This window comes from Oscarella lobularis, chromosome 14 (genome assembly GCF_947507565.1).
Source record: "Oscarella lobularis chromosome 14, ooOscLobu1.1, whole genome shotgun sequence".
NCBI lineage: Eukaryota > Metazoa > Porifera > Homoscleromorpha > Homosclerophorida > Oscarellidae > Oscarella > Oscarella lobularis.
Genome location: NC_089188.1, coordinates 1,683,538 through 1,700,655, shown reverse-complemented (window position 1 = coordinate 1,700,655; position 17,118 = coordinate 1,683,538). Strand labels below are relative to the sequence as shown.

The window sequence follows — 17,118 nt, the reverse complement described above, 5'->3', positions numbered from 1 at the left end:
TGCGGCTTTTTACGCTTAGGTAAGTCTGATTAGACTCCTATATTATATCTCTGTCGTCTGTGTGCATGCGCCATGCTTCCTCCTTCGACAGGGCCCCCCTTCGAGCTCTGAAAGGTACAACAGCCGGGCTTGAGACGATAATAATAGCTTAGCTTCCTATCGTCATTTTAGCATACTGTACGGCGTGACTGCTTGCGTTCTTAGAGAAACGCAATCTGATTAGCGGAGAAGGTGAGGGATCGGCGGTGGTAGATCGCATTCCTTTCATACTTAGAATAGCAATTAGGCGGCGGAAAAAGGCGAGAAGAGAGCCTCTGTTGAAGAACCTCGACCGTTGAGTTCAGACACTAGCTAGCGCAATGGGCAGGGAAACGTTCGAGCTAAGCCTCAAGATCGTTCATCAGAAGAACAAGCGCAACTGCGTTGGCCACTTGTACATGTCGTCGCGACCAAATGGGGTAAACAAAACGCTGTGAGACTTTACTTGCGCCTTGGAGAGCCGGGGCCCGCCCCGCCTCCCTTGTAGATGTCCTCCGTCGTGCTGAAGATAGCAGCGAACCACGGCGAAGCGCAGTACATTCTCGCCAAGATCTACGAAATGCGAGGTAGCGACGGCGTCGAAGTGCTGCGCATCAATTCGTCTTTCGCTAGCCTGCTCGAACTCGCCGAGAATTCGACGGTATGTCGACATTCCTTTTCCCTCCCCCTCCTCGACGATCGGAATCGTTTTCGACGCTCGCTTTCGTTTCACAGGTCAGATGCGCCATCGTTGACCGCTCGATGGTGCCCGATTGTCGTCGAGCGAAAGCCGAAATCTCGTGGGACCACTGGACGATCGTTGTGAGAGTGAAAGAGAAAAACTCGTTTCGTTTTAGCGTTTCTTTTCTAGGGAAGAAATCGCCGGTTGATCGAGCATCAGCTCTTGCAGCAGATTCAACTGGTACGAAAGGGAATGAAATTTCCGTTGCACATTCGTCGCAATCAAGTCGAAATCACGATAGGTGATAGGAGGAGATTCTCCTTATATTTACCGTACACGGCTAATTACTTTTTTTTAGTTGACGTCAGCCTTGATCAGAAAAACGACGAAGCGATTGCGTTTTTGGTTCATTCGACTGAACTTGAAATCGACGCTATACCTGATGCACACACAGCAAGTCCCGATGTTCATTCAAGTTATGTATGTGCACCCTTCAGTTCACGAAAAGAGACTTCGCACCAGCCAATGAAAGGATTCCTCAACTGGGGACAAAATCTTATTGCCAGCATGACCAATCAACTGCTCTACAATCGATCCACTTCCGTCGATGATACCGAAGGCTATTTGAGAGACATTCAAGAGTCGAGGCCGTCAAAGCGGACCCTTGCCTCGCAAGCGGCGGCGACGGCAAGAGAACGACAAGGTTTCGTCTCCGGCTCGTCGTACCCTCCCGAGAAACTTCCTCATCCGATCGATCGATCGGGAAAGCTTCTTCGCGTGCAGAAGAGACCGACGGGCTTGCTCGAGACGCTCGAAGAAATGGCGAACACGCCGGAGGAAAGGTGTCTTATACGTCAACCAACGACGATTTTCGTCAGCGACTGGTCATTTCCGAATTTCAGTCACAATCAGCGCGTCGGCGAACTGCTGTTTAGCATCACGGTTGCCACGGAAACGGCAAAGGAGACGACGTCGACGCCGACAATAAATGACGCCAGTGACGAAGGGACGAATGGAAGCGATGCCGTCAATGGCGGCGGCAATGGGCGAAAGATTTCCACTGGTTCAAAGAAGTCGAATGATAGCGGCGGCGGCGGCGGCACGGGCGCGATTGTCGGACGGCTCTATATATGCCGAAATGACGAGCTCGATGAATCGCAGCAGATTCAATCCGGTCACGTCGTTGTGCACGACATGATTCGTCGGCAGTTGCGCGCTCGTCTCTGCTCGTTGATTCTCGTGAAGCCGCTCGACGGATTGGGCTCGAAAGTGCAGGGAATCACGTTGCAGTCAGTACTGAATAAAGTACGTAGGGGAAAGAGAGAAATCCCAAGGCTCTTTGTTTTCACATTTTGTTTCTTTTAGGTCGGTGGCGTATATGAGAAGGACAAGCGCGAGTCGTTCTGGTGGTGGCTGAAAGACATATCCTGCGACGCCTATCCGCTTCCTGCGGTCAACGGTCAACTTGCCTCGATCAGCATCAAATTCCAACCCATGGTGGGAAAGATTGGTGAGTTGATACCATTTCTAGACCTTTCTCTAGACATAATCTTTATAGATTTTCTCATTAACATCGTGGAGGGATCGGCGCTGACGAGTACGCAAGTGGAGACGAAGCCAAAGTACTTTCTCTTGAAGCCGACCATGGAGGGTCACCTTCACGTCGCCGCTCAAGTCGACGCGCTGAGCCCAACGAATCCAGACGTCGAAACGCTTCGTCGACTTCCCCCGACCACCGTACAGTCGTTGGATCCCAAACTGCCTCCCGTTCAGCTGAGCGACTTGGGGTGAGTCAAGACTTATGCCCCCAAGAGACATATACTATTATTATTTCTCTTTATAGTGGAATTGAAGACTTGGCTCAAGAAGGCTTGAGTCACCTTTGTAGCTGCTTGACCGACGAAATCGTCTTCAGTCTCGGCAACGGATGCGCTGGTCTCGCCGGCGGCGGGCTCTTGATCGCCGGAACGACTCGCGACGGCGCCGGCAGTCTCGGCATCGGCAAGACGTCGCTCGCCTACGCGCTCTGCCGAGAGATGACCGAGCAACCCGTTCTCGCTCACATCGTCACTTTGGAATGCGCCCTGTTGAGAGGTACGCGTTGTCTCGATGCTAATCCGCGTCGTTTTTCGCAATGTTCGATTCTCAGGAAAGGGCGTCGGTGGCGTGCAGAAGAGACTCAAGGCGATTTTCGACGACGCCGCCAGTCACCAGCCGTCGATCGTTTTTCTCGATAACTTGGATCACTTGATTTCGGCGCCGACGAGTGGTATGGCCGAGACGGCCGGCGATGCTCTCTACAGCACGAAATTGGCTCAAAGTAAGAGCTCCAAACGAAAGGGATTGGGAAAAAAATATTTATTTATATGTTTAGCTCTCTGCGATTTGGTCATCAATGAGCTCCATCGTGGCAGTGTTATTGCTCTGATAGCCACTTCGCGTTCGAGAGACTCGCTGCATCCGACGCTCATGCCGCGACGGGGTCAGCACGTTTTTAAGAAAGTGCTCGAACTGAAGGCTCCCAATAAGGTTTGCTGGATTGAGTCCAAAATATGCGTGTTGTTACCAGGGAGAAACTCTAGGCTCGACGGAAGGACATTCTCAAGGCAATAGCAAGGAGAAAAAAGTGTCACATTCTAAACGACAACCGAACTCTTGAGTCAGAAATTGAAAAAAAAGCGTGAAAAAAATTTATCCTTCTTTCTTTTCTTCTAGGCTTGTTGCCCAACGAACGTACGGCTACGGCGCTCAGGACTTGCTGAAACTCATCGAAAGAACGGAGCACCGTTCATTAGCCAGCGATCTTCACAGGCGTTCGAAAACGATGATGCCGCCGGGAGGCCTGGTCGAGCCGCTCACTCCATCTTTGGACGGTAGGAAGCGTTTCGCGTGTACGCGCTCGTTTTTTTCAAGGTCTCTTAGGTCAGCCGATCACGGCGCGTTTGTTTGGCGTGCGCAAGCCGCTGACGTTCGAGGAGTTCAGCGAGGAAATCGAGCTTTGTCGTCCGTCGTCGCTACGCAACGTGCCGCTTCATTCGCCCGGGGAGAAGAGTTGGAGGGACGTGGGAGGGCTGGAAAACATCAAAACGATGCTGATTGAGACGTTCGAGTGGCCAGCGAAGGTGGGAGAGGAGAAAATCCCTATAGAGAATGGTACCATGTCTTTGTTTAGTATCCCGAACTGTTTTCCAAGTGTCCATTGAGACTTCGATCGGGTCTTCTTCTCTACGGCGCTCCGGGAACGGGTAAGACTCTCATTGCCGGCGTCGTGGCAAAGGAGTGCGGATTGAATTTCATATCAATAAAGGCGAGAAAATTTGCTCTTGGAGTCTCCTAATAATTTTCGTACGCAGGGCCCTGAGTTATTGAACAAATACATTGGAGCTAGTGAGGAAGCCGTTCGATCAATGTTTGAACGGTGAGATAAATGTCTCTTGCTTACATCGGACATTTGGATTTTGATTCTAGAGCGCAAGCCGCTCAGCCTTGCATTCTCTTTTTTGACGAATTCGATTCCATTGCACCAAAGTAGGCCCACCTTTTCTCGATCTCTCTCCTCAATCTTTCCCTAGACGTGGTCACGACAACACGGGCGTCACCGATCGCGTCGTCAATCAATTCCTCACCCAGTTGGACGGCGTTGAAGGCCTGCAGGGCGTCTACGTTCTCGCCGCGACGAGCCGACCGGATCTCATTGATCCGGCTCTCCTTCGACCGGGTCGACTCGACAAAAGCCTCTTTTTACCCATGCCAGACGAGGTCACCCCCCCAGAAAAGCACTTCCCAATTCTTTTCTTTAACGAGACGCTGTTTCAGGAAGGACGTACGGCTATTCTGAAGGCTCTCGCAAACGACGTTGCTCTCGATAGCGACGTGAATGTGGATCAGATCGCTTCTAAGACCGCTTTCTTCTCTGGCGCCGACTTGAAGGCCTTGCTCTACAATGCCCAGCTTGAGTCGATACGTCAGAGCAAGGACTACGCGCTGAGCGTCGATCGGGCGCCGCCGACGCCGCGCTATCAGAAGGGAGTCAAGCTGGGCACGTTCGAGAGAAAGACGCCGAAGAAAGTGCTGCAAAAATTGGAAGAGCGCGACGAAAGTTTTGTTGTAAGTAAATGCTTAATTACGCATTTGACGTAGGCTCTATTTTGACGTGTACAGGAGGGAGACAGTGTTTCTGACTTTCGATCAATGTACTCTTTACCCAGCGACGTGGATTCAGACGGACCGAAAATGGATAAAAGGCTGTTTGACGTCGAGAAAACGAGGCCGAAGCATCTCTCTCTCAATCGTCGAAGCAGCAGCGAAGGGAGTATCGACGTGTTGCCGGTGAGCGGCTACTTTATGTCGAGCATTGCGGACGGAGTGTGCGAGATGTCGCACGAGGTGGAGAAGCAGATAAAGAGCAAGGTACGCGCGCGGGCGGGAGAAGAGGGATGCCTTTGCTATTATTATACGAAAACCTAGTACTCGGAGTATTTGAAGCGTCAAGTGGGTCCCGAAGGAAGAAAAATGAGTTTTGCCATGAAAGCGGTAGGGCTTTATTTAAGGAGTTGCGCTTTTGTCCCTCCCTGATTTGTTTGCCATCTGTAGCCGCCAAAGTTTCAGCACCAGTCGAGTCAGGCGGGCGTTCGAATGGAGCACATTCAGACGGCACTACTTAACATGGGACCGTCGCTGTCCGAACAAGACAGGGCCAAATATCAAGCCATGTAAAAACGAAAGTGCATTCGAGCCCCGCGGGAAGTCTACGTTTCTCTTTCTCTCGTTTCAGATATGATAGATTTGGCAATCGAGGTAAAGGCGAGACTGCGCCCGAACACTTTCAACAAAAGATTACACATGCGTGATACTTTAGAAAAGGAAACGCTATCAATTATGATGTGCTGCGAACCCCGTGTTACCCCCTCTATCTTTTAGCCAAGTGCTTGCTGCTGCTGTGTTGCGCCAAAAACAGAGAATCATTTTGCATTCAATTCGGTACGTTTCCTCTTTCGCTTAGCGCCTTTTGATCGTGGTGCGTATTCGTATTTTTCCACGCTCAATTTGACGTAGTGAGGATCAGGCTCTGGCTGCATGTCCCCATTCGTTGCCTGTAGCCAATCGAGTTGAACATCAGGCGTTTTCTCCTTTACAAATTCGACGAGAGATTGAAAATGACCACCGCGAGCTTCGGCAGTCTGTAAGAAATGAAAACGCAATCAAATAATCATAAAATTAAAGTGGGATCTCTGTTTAATTGATAAAATAATTAATTCAAATTATTTAAATTAGACCTTTACCTTAAACCCGAGGGCTGTCACTCGTTTAACACCTAAGCAATGTGCCACTGTCTTGCTTAGATCGCATAGGCCGACCGCGTGACACCGTCGGAGGCAGCTGAGCGATATCAGGTGCTGCGTGAAGACGGCCGGCTCTTCGCTCAAACAAACGAGCAGCAAATCGATTTGGCCTTTCTCTATTCCCCGAGTCACTTCGTTGATGCCGACGGCGAGACCGCCTCTCATTTCTTTTGCCGATTTGACGAGTTCCGGGTCGGTCAGCGGCGATTTCAACGGTAAGAGCACCTCCAAAGATCTGGAACTCGTGTCGTAAGTTTTCAATTATTTCAGAGGTCTGGAGCGCTCTCTCACTTCTGCAATTTCTGCAAGACCTCCTCTCGCACGCTTTTCTCCACTCTTGGCCTGCAAACGGTTCTGAAAGGCGTTCGAGCCTACTACCGTGCACGCTGCGTACCACGTTAGTCGGTAAGGCGATTCGAGGCGATGCTTGACAAGCGTCTTCGCCTTCTTTCTGTTTAGCATTATCCGGGAGCAAACGTTGGGTGTAGTAGTAGTAGCGCGCAGCATCCCTTGGCTCGATTTCGCGTCTTTTGACTCTATTCGACAAGAAAAAGCAATGAGTTGCAAAGGACAATCATCTAAGCGCCAGCTGGTTCTGATAGCTCCCAGTATGGCGTCCTTATCGCGCAAACTGATGCTAACGCGCTGAGCGGGGCCTTGATTTCTTAGCTGACGCCATGAAAGACACGGAACCGCGCTTTGTGAACTTGCCCCATCCCAGGACGAGTGAGTTCTTTTGCAATGTATCGAGCCAAAGGTCGAATTTCGTCCACAAGGAGAATCCGGTCTCTTTCTATTGACGAATGATGGCAAGCGAATTCACGAAGTGCAGAAGTACGAAGATTCGCCAAAGTCGTGGTTTATAAATAATTCCGTGAATAAAGGTAGGTAATTAGACAGTACAAGGATAATAGTGTATGATTACTCTGGTACATACAGATGGAAGTCTCTGTCTCGCCACGCCAATTGATCCTCTCTTCCTTCTGCTTGTCTTTTTGGAAAAATCGGTTAGATGAATTTTTGTTACAGAGAGAAGGTCTTCATTTTTTCCCTCCCCTATTAGAAACACCATTTTACGACTATTGAGAGCATTCTCGACTCAGGCGATCCAGATCGAGAATTTCCCTATGTTCAACAACTCAGCCAATTGGATGGAGCCAGTCAGCTACCACAAGTATGTGATGTGAAAGGTAAGAGCCAAGAAAGACTTCTTTCTACGTAAAGCAGCGAAGCGTTTGACTCAGAAACTGATGACATTAAAGTATATCGTCTCAGCAATGAAAAGACGTTGACATGGCTTAGAAAAAAGGTAGAAGAGAACGATATAGGTATTATCTCCTTCTTTATTCGTCTAGGTATCAACTGTTTCTGCCAAACTCAAGGAAACGCCCGCAGTCCACGTTGGGAGCGGTTCTAGAGCTTCAACGTTCGTTCAAAATCAAACAGCAGCTAGAAACGGTACGTATGTAATACTGAAGTCTGAGTTGAATTGCCTCACTGTGTGCTTGCATAGATCAGTATGTGAGATATGCTGTAGGTCTCGTCAGCGAATACCTATTGCCATCGTGGGCAGAAAGACTAAAGGAAGCTTTCAGGTGGGACTCCTGAATACAATTCTCCTTTTGCAAAGTCTGAAACTAAGGAGTCAATTCGACAAGGATGACGACGACGACGACGACGATCTTCCTCCCAAGGTTAGTGGCACATAATATCACATCAAGGTTACGATCTGCATTACGTTTTGTTGTAGAAAAAGATGAAAAGCGGGTCTGGATCACAGGAGTGCAAAGAAGACTACACAAAGTTCAACACCCAGAAAACGCTTCAAGTTGAAAAGGCAAGGAGTCTCCCTCTCACGCTACCGTACCTATTCTATTTTCCTTGCAGTCTAAAAAACTGACGGCAGCGCAAAGAGCCTTAGCCAAAGTGGACAAGACGGGCATGAAGACAATGTCGAACTTCTTCCAGTTAAAAGGTAAAAAGAAAAACGCGTAGCCAAGAGAGCCTCGCCCCTACTGCACACACACGCGCGCAAAATTCACCAATGGGGTTCAAAGATAAGTTTATTGTATTGTATTAGACACACAAAGCTAAATAGATTAGGAAAGGGTCTGTCGTTCGGTTGGCGTCGGTATAGGAGGTCGTATGTCGCTCTTTCCTGTCTACTCGGTCGCCGACGCCGAGTCAACCCATCCGAATGCTTTGTATGATTTGAAAGAAGGCTAGAAAATACGCGCGATCTCCCCAACCGGCGTTCGCTAGCGAACAGTTTTGTTTCTACCTGATCCGCATACGACGAAAATGAATAGGCCCAAGAGAACCATTCCCACGGGTGATTTCTCTTCGTCCGGTTTCTGCGAGATGAGAAGAGGCGTTGGCACCCTTTCTCTTACTCCCGAAGGGGGGCCCCATTCCCTTACCAAACTTTTTGGGACGTTGCCTCGCTGGGTGATGTATTGGCTGTGCTTCTGGCTTTGCGTTCGCATGCGTTGTTTGGCCGGCATTTTAACGCGAAAAGCGATACACTCACACACACACAAGAGGCGAACGATGACGTGGAGGACGCGCTACTAGCGCGCGTACGACGGCGAGTGAATGGCTTTTATGCAATTGGATTAATTAATCAACGCCACAAAAGAGGCGTAAAAAAAAGAAGAAAGATTCGCAACGGAATCAGCGAAGAGTAAGGGGAAGAAAGACGGTCATAGTTTTCTATCTTTACTACTAGCGCTACTACTATGGCCACTCATCTCTCTTTTCAGCTTTTCGAGTTCGATTCGCAAAGAATTATTCTCCGTACGGAGTCGTTGATTTTCCTCAGACAACGTCGCACATCGCTCCTGTATGGCGCTGCTCACGAGCGTCCGCATATGATCCTACAATATACGTACGTATTATCCACGTATGCATAATAAGCGCTCTCACCATCAACTCATTCAGATTATCATTCGAAGGTCCTTGAAAGGAAACAGAGGACACATCGCCGCTATAAGAAACAGAAGAGAGGAGTCACAACACTTATAGAAAACACGCCCACGCCGGGTCAACGAAGGAAGCCAGACCTGTCGCGTCGATGACTGGGAGAAGCCGCAACAGTCGTCGTCGTCGTCGTCGTCGCCGTCGTCGCCGTCGCTGTCGTGACAGAAACGCCAACGACGCTATTCTCACTTTCACACGACGTCTGTCGCGAGAAGACGGGAGCGACGGCGGGCGTCGACGAAATCGTCTCCGAAACGTCGTCAATGAAAAGCGAAGGAGCGCCGCCGCCGCCGCCGCCGTTCGTCGTCGAAGGTAACGCGCGCGCGCCGTTCGCTGGAGCCCCGTTCGACGGCGCCAGAAGGTGATTCGTCATCGTCGTCGTCGTCGTCGTTTCGCCATTCGTCGTCGATGGAGCGGCGATAGGAGAGCCCCGCCCATTCGCCGACGGCGGTGGCTCCGTTTCGGGTATCGTGTCGAGACATTTCCAGCGGCCTCGAGACGATTCGCGTAGATTGACAAGCTGGAAGCGAGTCTGTTTCCCGCCGCCGACGTCGTCGTCGAGTGGGCCGTTCGGCGCTATCGTCGACGTTTCGTTCTCGTTTTCGGCGTCGTCGTCTTCTTCAGCGCCTTCGAGAAGGCTTATGTCGCCCGAATTGCCTTGGCGAACGTTCGTTATCATGAAGGAGCCTTTCTTTTTGACGGCTCCCTCCGCGTCGGAGTCGAATGAGGAGAGCGACGGCGGGGGGCGGTCTTTGACGGGCTGCGCCTTCGTCGTCGTCGTCGTCGTCGTCGTCGTCGTCGTCGCGTCGCCTTCCTCGGCCATTGTTTTTATCGTGCCTTCGTCGCGCGCAACCATTGCAGTCCGGCCGAATGGTGCATTCCAGTGCGCGTGAGGGAGAACCTGTGTGACGGGATATGGCTGGTACTTGAGCATGCGTAGGACGAAACGAGTAATCGCGGTCATGCGATCTCCTGACGTCATGGATTACGAAAAAGGTTAGAGGTCTTTCGCGATTGCGTAAATGTGCGAATGAACTCGTTTTCTCGCTTAGATTTTCTCGGCTATTTACGGACTATTCGAGTCGTCTTGTGTGGGTAAGGCCCCGGATGCGATTAATTGGGTTTCGAGCGCCTTGCCGTATCCGCCTCGATCTTGATCGAACGTCTGGCGAAATTCGTCGCGTACCTTCGAAAGCGTTTGAGAAACGTCGCTTATCGTGCCCACGAATCGAAACCTACCTGACCGCCGTGCTTTCCCCGACCGTACTGCCGTCCCTCGCTAAATCCGTAGTCCCAGTCGGTTCGAATGACTCGATCGTCGAGTTTCGTGCCATTCAAGTATCGAATATTATTCGCTGCCGCCTCGCGCGTATAATACCTTCGCAAAATCGGGTTAGGGAAGCAGCACTTGGAAGAATTCGGCTCGAAAAGCGTTTTTAGTATTGCTAAGGATACTCGACAAAGCAAAAGCCACAGGGCGTTCGCTTCACTTTGTCTAGGCCCATGATTATCCGCTTGACGTCGCCGCACATGCTAAATAGGGCGTGAATCTGCTCTTCCGTCGTATAGAAGGAAAGATTGCCCACGTAGAGCGTCGTGCTCGTCTTGAGCTTCGCTTCGAGCTCGTCTCTCGTGCCCTGCGTTCGAGCGCGTCACAAAATAAAACGTATTTTTTACTTTTATTACGGGAAAGCTTCGATCGCGATACTGTCCCAATCTCACGGAGCTATCTACGACGAAAGTCGTCATTTTCGCCTGCCGGAGCTAGCGTGCGTTAGTGAATCCGGAGTCTTTCTCCCCATGGCATCCCCTGCATCCCATCGTAAGTGCGAAACTTCACGAGACCTCGAGGCGCGACCTCATTATTTTTTACCCTCTAGGGAAGTTCGAACTTTCTGACTTCCCTAGGGGATTCCTTTGCTTGCTCAACTCTCCGCAGGGCGCTGTTTTTTCTCTAGCGCATGTGAGATCTCGTTTTTATTCACCTTGCGATATAGTCTGCTGCAGTTTTCTCTTCCGTTTAGAACACGTTACCGTACATAGTAATATTGAAAGTATTACTGTACCTAATAGTTTTATTTTTGGACTGTTACAGAACAACAAGATTCTGTTTCTATGGAGTCCGAGTCAAGTGACGTTGAGTTGGATTTAAATCAACCCGTGACTCAACGTCACATTATGAAAATTAAAAAGGATGTTGCTGAGAGCCAAGACGATGTCATAAATTTTGGAATGCAGCTCCTTGGCGCCGGTAAAGTACAAGTAAAAGGAATCAACTCTGACGATCCGACGAGGCGCATTGATCACAAATTCGCCAATATCTGTCATACATGGATGCAGAAGGAGGGAGATAGAGCTACGATTGGACTTCTGCTAGCTGCCCTACGTTCCATTGACATGGAGGGAACAGCAAAAAAAATTCTGCTGGAAATGGAAGGTACTCGTTAAGTTAACTCAACAAATTGCGCCTAACTTTTTTCAGAGCAAGTACGGGGTGTTTGTTATTTTACAGTTTTTTTGTGCGTTTCTAGCGATTGGTCACGAACTGCTGCAGTCGATCACAACCTTGCTACAGTAATCCTGCAACTTGCACATGATCTGGTCGATTCCGTGACACGTCCACAAGCTCTTCCCCCCGCAGTCCAGCGACATGACGCTGCCGGCCTCGTCGTCGATAGCGGCAACCGGATCGCCGGTCAACGCGACGTTCACAGCCGAATTCCGCACCTGATCCTGACTGACGTTAAACTTTCGCAACGACTGACCCAATCCCGGTGCGCCGAACGCAATCGTTCTCAACCCGGCCCTGGCTCCGGAAATCTTCGCCAATCCGCCGCCGAACGAATGTCCAACGAGCATCGTCGCACTTCCCTGAAACTTTCCTCGCCGCCGCGCAACGTAGTCGTCCAACTCGACGTAGTGCCGTCGAACGGGCGAATCGAGAGATCCCTCGAACGTCGTGGCGATTTTCACCAGCGTCGAAACGGTGTCTTTCGGCAACGACTTCGTCAACGGTATCGCCTTGGAAACGAAGCCGAGCACCGTCGCCTCCGACCAGAGAAGGAGATTGTTCATCACGCCGGCGACGCTCTGACCTCCGCGCACGACGATCACCGTCACGTTCAAACGCGAACTAAATAATTCGTAGAAATGAATCGATTTTCCGCCGTTGTCCTTGGGATTGACTAGAGTCCAATCGTATTTGGACAGATGGTCAAGCCCGGCGGAGATGTTCTTCACGCAGCCGTCTTTGGTTTCCGTATCGAAGTACGCCGTCTTGGCTAACGCTGCCAAGTCGACGATATCGAGACCGTTCCACTGGACTTCGCATTGGGATGGGCGAAGTCCGCTTGTCGCGTTCGGCGTCGGAGTGCGAGCGGCGATGGGCAGACACTTGGCGTTGCTGTCGCGAATCACTGTCGCGTATCCGCATATGACGAATCCCATGCAAATGAAAACGAACCACGTGTAGAGCGCCGACGTGGCGACGTTTTGCACATGATTGCACGACGTCTTGGAGAAATTCAAATAGCCGAGAACGTTATTGATTAATTTGGCTAGTTGTGGATTATCGTCGTCGGTGGCGGCGGTGGCGTCGTCGGACGCTTGAACACTTCCGTCGACGGAGACGGCACCGCTTGCGGCGAGGAGACTGGATAGTTTAGCTGGAGGCGACGATTTCGTCAACAGGTGAGTGAATTGAAAGAGAGCGGAGAAAAGGAGAAAGACGACAGTGATGGCTTTACTAAGCGGCGTCGCCTCGGACAGATGAACAGAAACAAAGAGAAAGAGAAGCAGTACGACGGAGACGACGAGATAGACGAGCGACGGCACTTTGGAGTGATACCAACAGTGAGAAGAACGACTGGGACCGTAGTCGCATTCGTTCTCATCCAACTTCGACGTCGTGCGCCAAGCCAGATGAAAGACGACCTCGCTCGAAGCCCCATCCGTCGTCGACCGTCCACGACAGCAAAACGGCGACACGACGGCAATAACGAAGACGACAATGCGAAGAATCGAGTACATGCCGAAGAAGACGGCACCGGCCTGAAGACCGTGCTGAAAGAAATGTTCCAAAGTGCCGTTGAGGGTGCCGTCGCCTTTGACGAGCGCGACGATGGAAACGACGACAAAAACGACGCTGCGAGTCGTCTTTTGAACGACGACGACGAAGCGACGAAATTTCGTGTCCGAGTAGAGAAACTCGTAGACTTTGGCGACGGATCGCAGTCGAACGTAGGCGAAGCTCGCAGCGAAATGGGGAAATTCGATCGGCGTCTTAGAGTCCATCAACCAGCCGTCTTTCATCGCGTTGTAGACGGCGGGAAAGAGAACGCGCACGACCGGTATGGTGACGAAGAGAAAGGCGAGACAGGTGCCGGCGGATGCGATTGCGGATTTGATGTTTCCGTCGCCTCCGTACAGCGGCAAGATGGTGTTGTATATCATTTGAATGAAGACGTTTGTGACGAGTACGAGAATGAAGGCGCCGATTTCGGCTATCCAAAAGCCGAAGCCAAGTCGAAAGATGCCGTAGTGCAAGTGGAAGAGTCGAGCGAGGAGAGATTTCAGGTAGGCAACGCTGATGCACGCCGGCAACGTTGCAGATTTACGAGCGTTTCTCTTTTGTGATTGCGATTGCGATTGCGGCGGCATAAGGGGATGATGTGGCGATTGGGAGCTCGCCATAGCGAAGGGCTGTGGGGGTGTTGTAGCAGAGATTGTAGTTCCGCCTCCCCGAACCAGTGCGCTAGCGCCTCTTGCCTCTTCCTGCTCCCCCTTTCGATTCAATGGCAAAAGCGAATGACGCCAGCCGAATCCGAGACATTCTGGTACGTCTTTTTATGGAGAAAAGTGTAATACGTGCTCTAATCGAACGTCTAGGACTCGATACGGCAAAAAGTCGGCCCCATTCGCTACCGAAAATTCCTCGTACCCTTGCACCGCGGCATAACCGACTTACTCAAGGATCCCTCAAACTTTCGTACCTACAGCACAAGTAAACCGACGCGAAAAGGGAAAAAAAAAACTCCGAACGCTTCACGTGACTTTCTCTTCGCAGCCACCGAACAGCACAAAGCCGTCGCATCGAAGACGGAAAGAGCCCAGCATCTTCTCACTCTCTTAGGCTACGACATGGACGTCGATTCGATGCGCCTTCCGCCCGGTCGCAGTCTCCCGAACGCGTGGAACGCGTTCGTCGACGCCTCCGTCGCCGATCTCGTCGTCAGCAAAGGCGATCCGACCGCGCTCGCTCCTCTAACGGACGACGGTAAGAATTCCACCTCGAAAAAAATCAAAATTTTAATTTTTGAATTTTTTGAATTTTGCAAGTTCCCGTTGCTATGCTAATCGCGCGTCTCACCTATCACATGTACGTTCGCGTTCAATTGCTCGCCGGCTGGACGCCGAGTCATCTTCGACGTCACGTCTTCAATCACGTGACGACGAGCTTTCTTGCCGTCGACGAGGCGGCAAAGCGTCTGCGTCTTCTCGATCCGTCGACGCCGATCGGCGTCAAATGGGAAACGGCCAAAGTCATGATGCAGGTGTTCTTCAACGACGACGACGTCGGCGATGGAGTCGACGGGAATTATACGGCCGTCGCTAAGGAAATCGAATCGGAGATCAAGCGACGCGTGCGCGGCAACGCCGCCGTTTTCGCCATCGTGCCGTACATGCAGAACATGCAAGCCGTCGCCGGAAATACGTCAACGGGAAACATGGTGTGGCCGAATGCCGTCACGACGTATCTGCACAATTCGACGGCGTTGCCGCGCGGCTGCGTGAGCTCCGAGTACGCCGAGACGATGGAGATTGTGGAGCGGCTGATGAAAGAGTCCCAGAAGCGGACGCTTACCGAGGACGAGATCGAACGCGTGCACACGACTGTCGTATGGCAGACGGAGAATTTTATGCGCTGCTTTAAGCCGGAGTTCTTCGAGTCAAACGGCGCCGTCGAGTTGGTTGATGCCGATTCGGCTTCGGTGACGATGCCGCGGACGCCGGCCGAAGGGAAGCGAATGTTGACTGAAGCGCTGGTAAGATTGGTGGCATGGGATGTTGGATATAGGAAGGCTTTTGAGTGAGGGCATATAGGAATTGCTTGAACAAGCCGTCGGGTTTTTCAAGATGCGTAATTTCGTCGAGGTCATTCACTTCGTCGCGTGTCAGGTTTTGAGTAGCGGCGGATCGATGATGGATCGAGTTATTAACAAGGGTAATATATAGAGCGAAGCTAAGAAGGCATAACGCTATTATTTGTATTTAATTAAGGAGATCGAACGTTTGCCGCTACGGCGTCGGAAACGGACGTGGCAATGCAGATCGTTCAATTATTGGGATTCAGTGACCACGATCTGGTAAAAGTGCCGCCCTTACCTACCTTTGATTATTTTTTTGAAACGTTTCCCGTTGTTCAATAGCTTCCGGGCGGTATGATTCTCGTCGACTACGAAGCAAACGAGACGACACTGAGAACGTTTGTCGACATCGGAAACGAGAGTCTCTTACTAAAACCGGTGGGAATTCCATCCATTCGATCCATAGGTAAGAAAGGCAAACCAATCAAATCAATTGATTTCCCCAATCTCTCTCTCTCTCTTTGTCTCTCTCAGACGACGTCGTGAGTCTCGTCGCTTTCTTAATCTACACGCTCCGCATTCGCCTCCGCCTCCAGTGCGCCTTCACTCCCGCTCATCTCATCTTTCACCTTCGCGACGACGTACTAATCGCAATCAGCGACGTCGACATCGCCCTCGATCGACTCGAACTCCTGCCGTCGGACAGCGAATCGCGAGCCGTTTGGACGACCATAAAGGAAGCAATCAAGACCTTCGTCTCGTCGTCGTCGAATACGGGCGATCTAATTCAAATCGACGCCGGCATCGACGAACTCGCCTCGCGACTCGCCTGCGAGATGACGGAACGATTTCCGACGATTCTCGTCGACTTCGTCGGCTACCTGCAGAACGTCGCCGCAATCGTGACGATCACTCGCCGCGGCGAACATCTCAATCCCGAAGGCGTTCTCATCTACTTGAACACGACGGAGAAACTCGTCTCGGGCACGTTCAGCGACGAGTACATGGACGCCAGTCGAACGATACGCCAGATCATGGAAGCGTCGCTTCGACGCGAGTTCACCGACGACGAAGCGATCGTCGTCTTTAGGCGAACGCTCTGGCAGGCTCGGCACTTTTTCGCCCACTTGCGCGCCGATCAGATCGACATGACGGCGTGCACGAGCGAACTCGTCGCGCTGGCGCGTCGTCGGGGACTTCGCCTGTCGCCGTCGTTGTCCGCCGACGCCGTTCCCGTCGCGTTGCAGGCGCTCGCGTGCGACGACGAAAGCGACGACGGCGACGACGGCGACGAAAAGGCGGACAAGAGCGAGAAGGCGGACGAGGGTAAGGATTCGAAACGAGTTCGCGAGTTCTTGGAAGCGATTGTCGGGTTGGACGATCGTTCGGCGGCGGCGGCGCGTTTGCGCGACGCAGACTTTAACGAGGATATCGTCGAGGAAGAGTTGACGGCGTTGGTGAGCGAAAAGTTGACCAAAATCGACTCGTCGCGAAGTGACTTGGCTGACATTGACGGCGCTTTGACAACAGACGATCTGGCGCCTGGGATCAAAGTGCCTCTCGTAGAAAAGAGGCAACTAATAATGAAAAGTATTGAGACGATGTCATCGGAGCTAGGCACGTTGAATCGGCTTCGAAGCGGTCTGTGTAGCTGCCCTGACTTGGAGCTGGTCGGCCTCGACGTATCGATGGACGACCTTCAATTGTATTCGACTTTACAGGACATTGTTTTGCCGCATAAAGCAGACGTAAAAGTGCTGTGGAGTTTGATTGTCAGCGGCTTGGACCTGGTACCTGGTAAAACGGTCAGAAATCTTTCAGAAGCTCTAGGAATGGAGGGAGACTCGAGACGAGATGTTCGACTTCTCTACCAAAAACAAATAGGTTCTATAGATTGAGGTCTCATTGACGTCGTTAATTAATTAATTAAAATAAGTCCGAAGTGTTTACACGCTTTTTTCAAAACATAGATCGCCTCTGTGCTCTGAGAAAAGTCCCTGATTCGTTACGC

General features: G+C 51.2%; 5 protein-coding genes across 9 annotated transcripts; 3 read left to right on the top strand and 2 right to left on the bottom strand.

Annotated features, from left to right (window-relative positions):
• Window positions 1–34: 34 nt before the first annotated feature.
• Window positions 35–5,676, top strand: LOC136195604 (peroxisomal ATPase PEX1-like). 2 transcript variants are annotated; one of them, XM_065984987.1, is made up of 24 exons: window positions 35–114; window positions 172–231; window positions 280–458; window positions 527–679; window positions 754–840; window positions 890–1,001; window positions 1,059–2,005; window positions 2,066–2,210; window positions 2,259–2,487; window positions 2,544–2,794; window positions 2,850–3,020; window positions 3,075–3,229; window positions 3,283–3,359; window positions 3,416–3,573; window positions 3,623–3,822; window positions 3,873–4,007; window positions 4,054–4,118; window positions 4,169–4,228; window positions 4,273–4,459; window positions 4,517–4,807; window positions 4,862–5,110; window positions 5,168–5,233; window positions 5,294–5,412; window positions 5,475–5,676. In XM_065984987.1, the coding sequence occupies exons 3-24, from the start codon at window positions 360–362 to the stop codon at window positions 5,548–5,550; spliced, it is 4,032 nt and encodes a 1,343-aa protein (XP_065841059.1). In that variant the 5' UTR covers window positions 35–114; window positions 172–231; window positions 280–359; the 3' UTR covers window positions 5,551–5,676. The 2 variants fall into 2 exon arrangements, with proteins under 2 accessions (XP_065841059.1, XP_065841060.1); XM_065984988.1 differs by having other exon boundaries at window positions 42–114; window positions 287–458.
• LOC136195621 (ribonuclease P protein subunit p38-like) lies at window positions 5,470–6,614 on the bottom strand. Its single transcript, XM_065985010.1, has 4 exons — window positions 6,437–6,614; window positions 6,334–6,384; window positions 5,983–6,277; window positions 5,470–5,880 (listed from the first exon to the last, which is right to left on the bottom strand). Exons 1-4 carry the CDS (start codon window positions 6,547–6,549, stop codon window positions 5,662–5,664), a joined length of 678 nt encoding a protein of 225 aa, XP_065841082.1. The 5' UTR covers window positions 6,550–6,614; the 3' UTR covers window positions 5,470–5,661.
• On the top strand, window positions 6,519–8,923 carry LOC136195620 (ribonuclease H2 subunit B-like). Its single transcript, XM_065985009.1, has 11 exons — window positions 6,519–6,650; window positions 6,712–6,768; window positions 6,819–6,926; window positions 6,982–7,049; window positions 7,106–7,232; window positions 7,287–7,351; window positions 7,398–7,500; window positions 7,556–7,637; window positions 7,685–7,736; window positions 7,793–7,879; window positions 7,930–8,923. The coding sequence occupies exons 1-11, from the start codon at window positions 6,599–6,601 to the stop codon at window positions 8,035–8,037; spliced, it is 909 nt and encodes a 302-aa protein (XP_065841081.1). The 5' UTR covers window positions 6,519–6,598; the 3' UTR covers window positions 8,038–8,923.
• On the bottom strand, window positions 8,639–10,800 carry LOC136195617 (nuclear cap-binding protein subunit 2-like). Of its 2 annotated transcripts, XM_065985004.1 has the most exons (6): window positions 10,708–10,800; window positions 10,477–10,658; window positions 10,261–10,399; window positions 9,105–10,207; window positions 8,968–9,028; window positions 8,639–8,918 (listed from the first exon to the last, which is right to left on the bottom strand). In XM_065985004.1, exons 1-4 carry the CDS (start codon window positions 10,768–10,770, stop codon window positions 10,088–10,090), a joined length of 504 nt encoding a protein of 167 aa, XP_065841076.1. In that variant the 5' UTR covers window positions 10,771–10,800; the 3' UTR covers window positions 8,639–8,918; window positions 8,968–9,028; window positions 9,105–10,087. The 2 variants fall into 2 exon arrangements, with proteins under 2 accessions (XP_065841076.1, XP_065841075.1); XM_065985003.1 differs by lacking the exons at window positions 10,261–10,399; window positions 10,477–10,658; window positions 10,708–10,800 and having other exon boundaries at window positions 9,105–10,070.
• Window positions 8,995–17,084, top strand: LOC136195606 (uncharacterized). Of its 3 annotated transcripts, XM_065984990.1 has the most exons (10): window positions 8,995–10,017; window positions 10,074–10,843; window positions 11,117–13,856; window positions 13,909–14,023; window positions 14,087–14,296; window positions 14,359–15,065; window positions 15,124–15,244; window positions 15,301–15,386; window positions 15,450–15,573; window positions 15,642–17,084. In XM_065984990.1, the coding sequence occupies exons 3-10, from the start codon at window positions 13,815–13,817 to the stop codon at window positions 17,003–17,005; spliced, it is 2,769 nt and encodes a 922-aa protein (XP_065841062.1). In that variant the 5' UTR covers window positions 8,995–10,017; window positions 10,074–10,843; window positions 11,117–13,814; the 3' UTR covers window positions 17,006–17,084. The 3 variants fall into 3 exon arrangements, with proteins under 3 accessions (XP_065841062.1, XP_065841063.1, XP_065841064.1); XM_065984991.1 differs by lacking the exon at window positions 8,995–10,017 and having other exon boundaries at window positions 10,037–10,843; XM_065984992.1 differs by lacking the exons at window positions 8,995–10,017; window positions 10,074–10,843 and adding an exon at window positions 10,864–10,984.
• The last annotated feature ends 34 nt before the right edge of the window (window positions 17,085–17,118 follow it).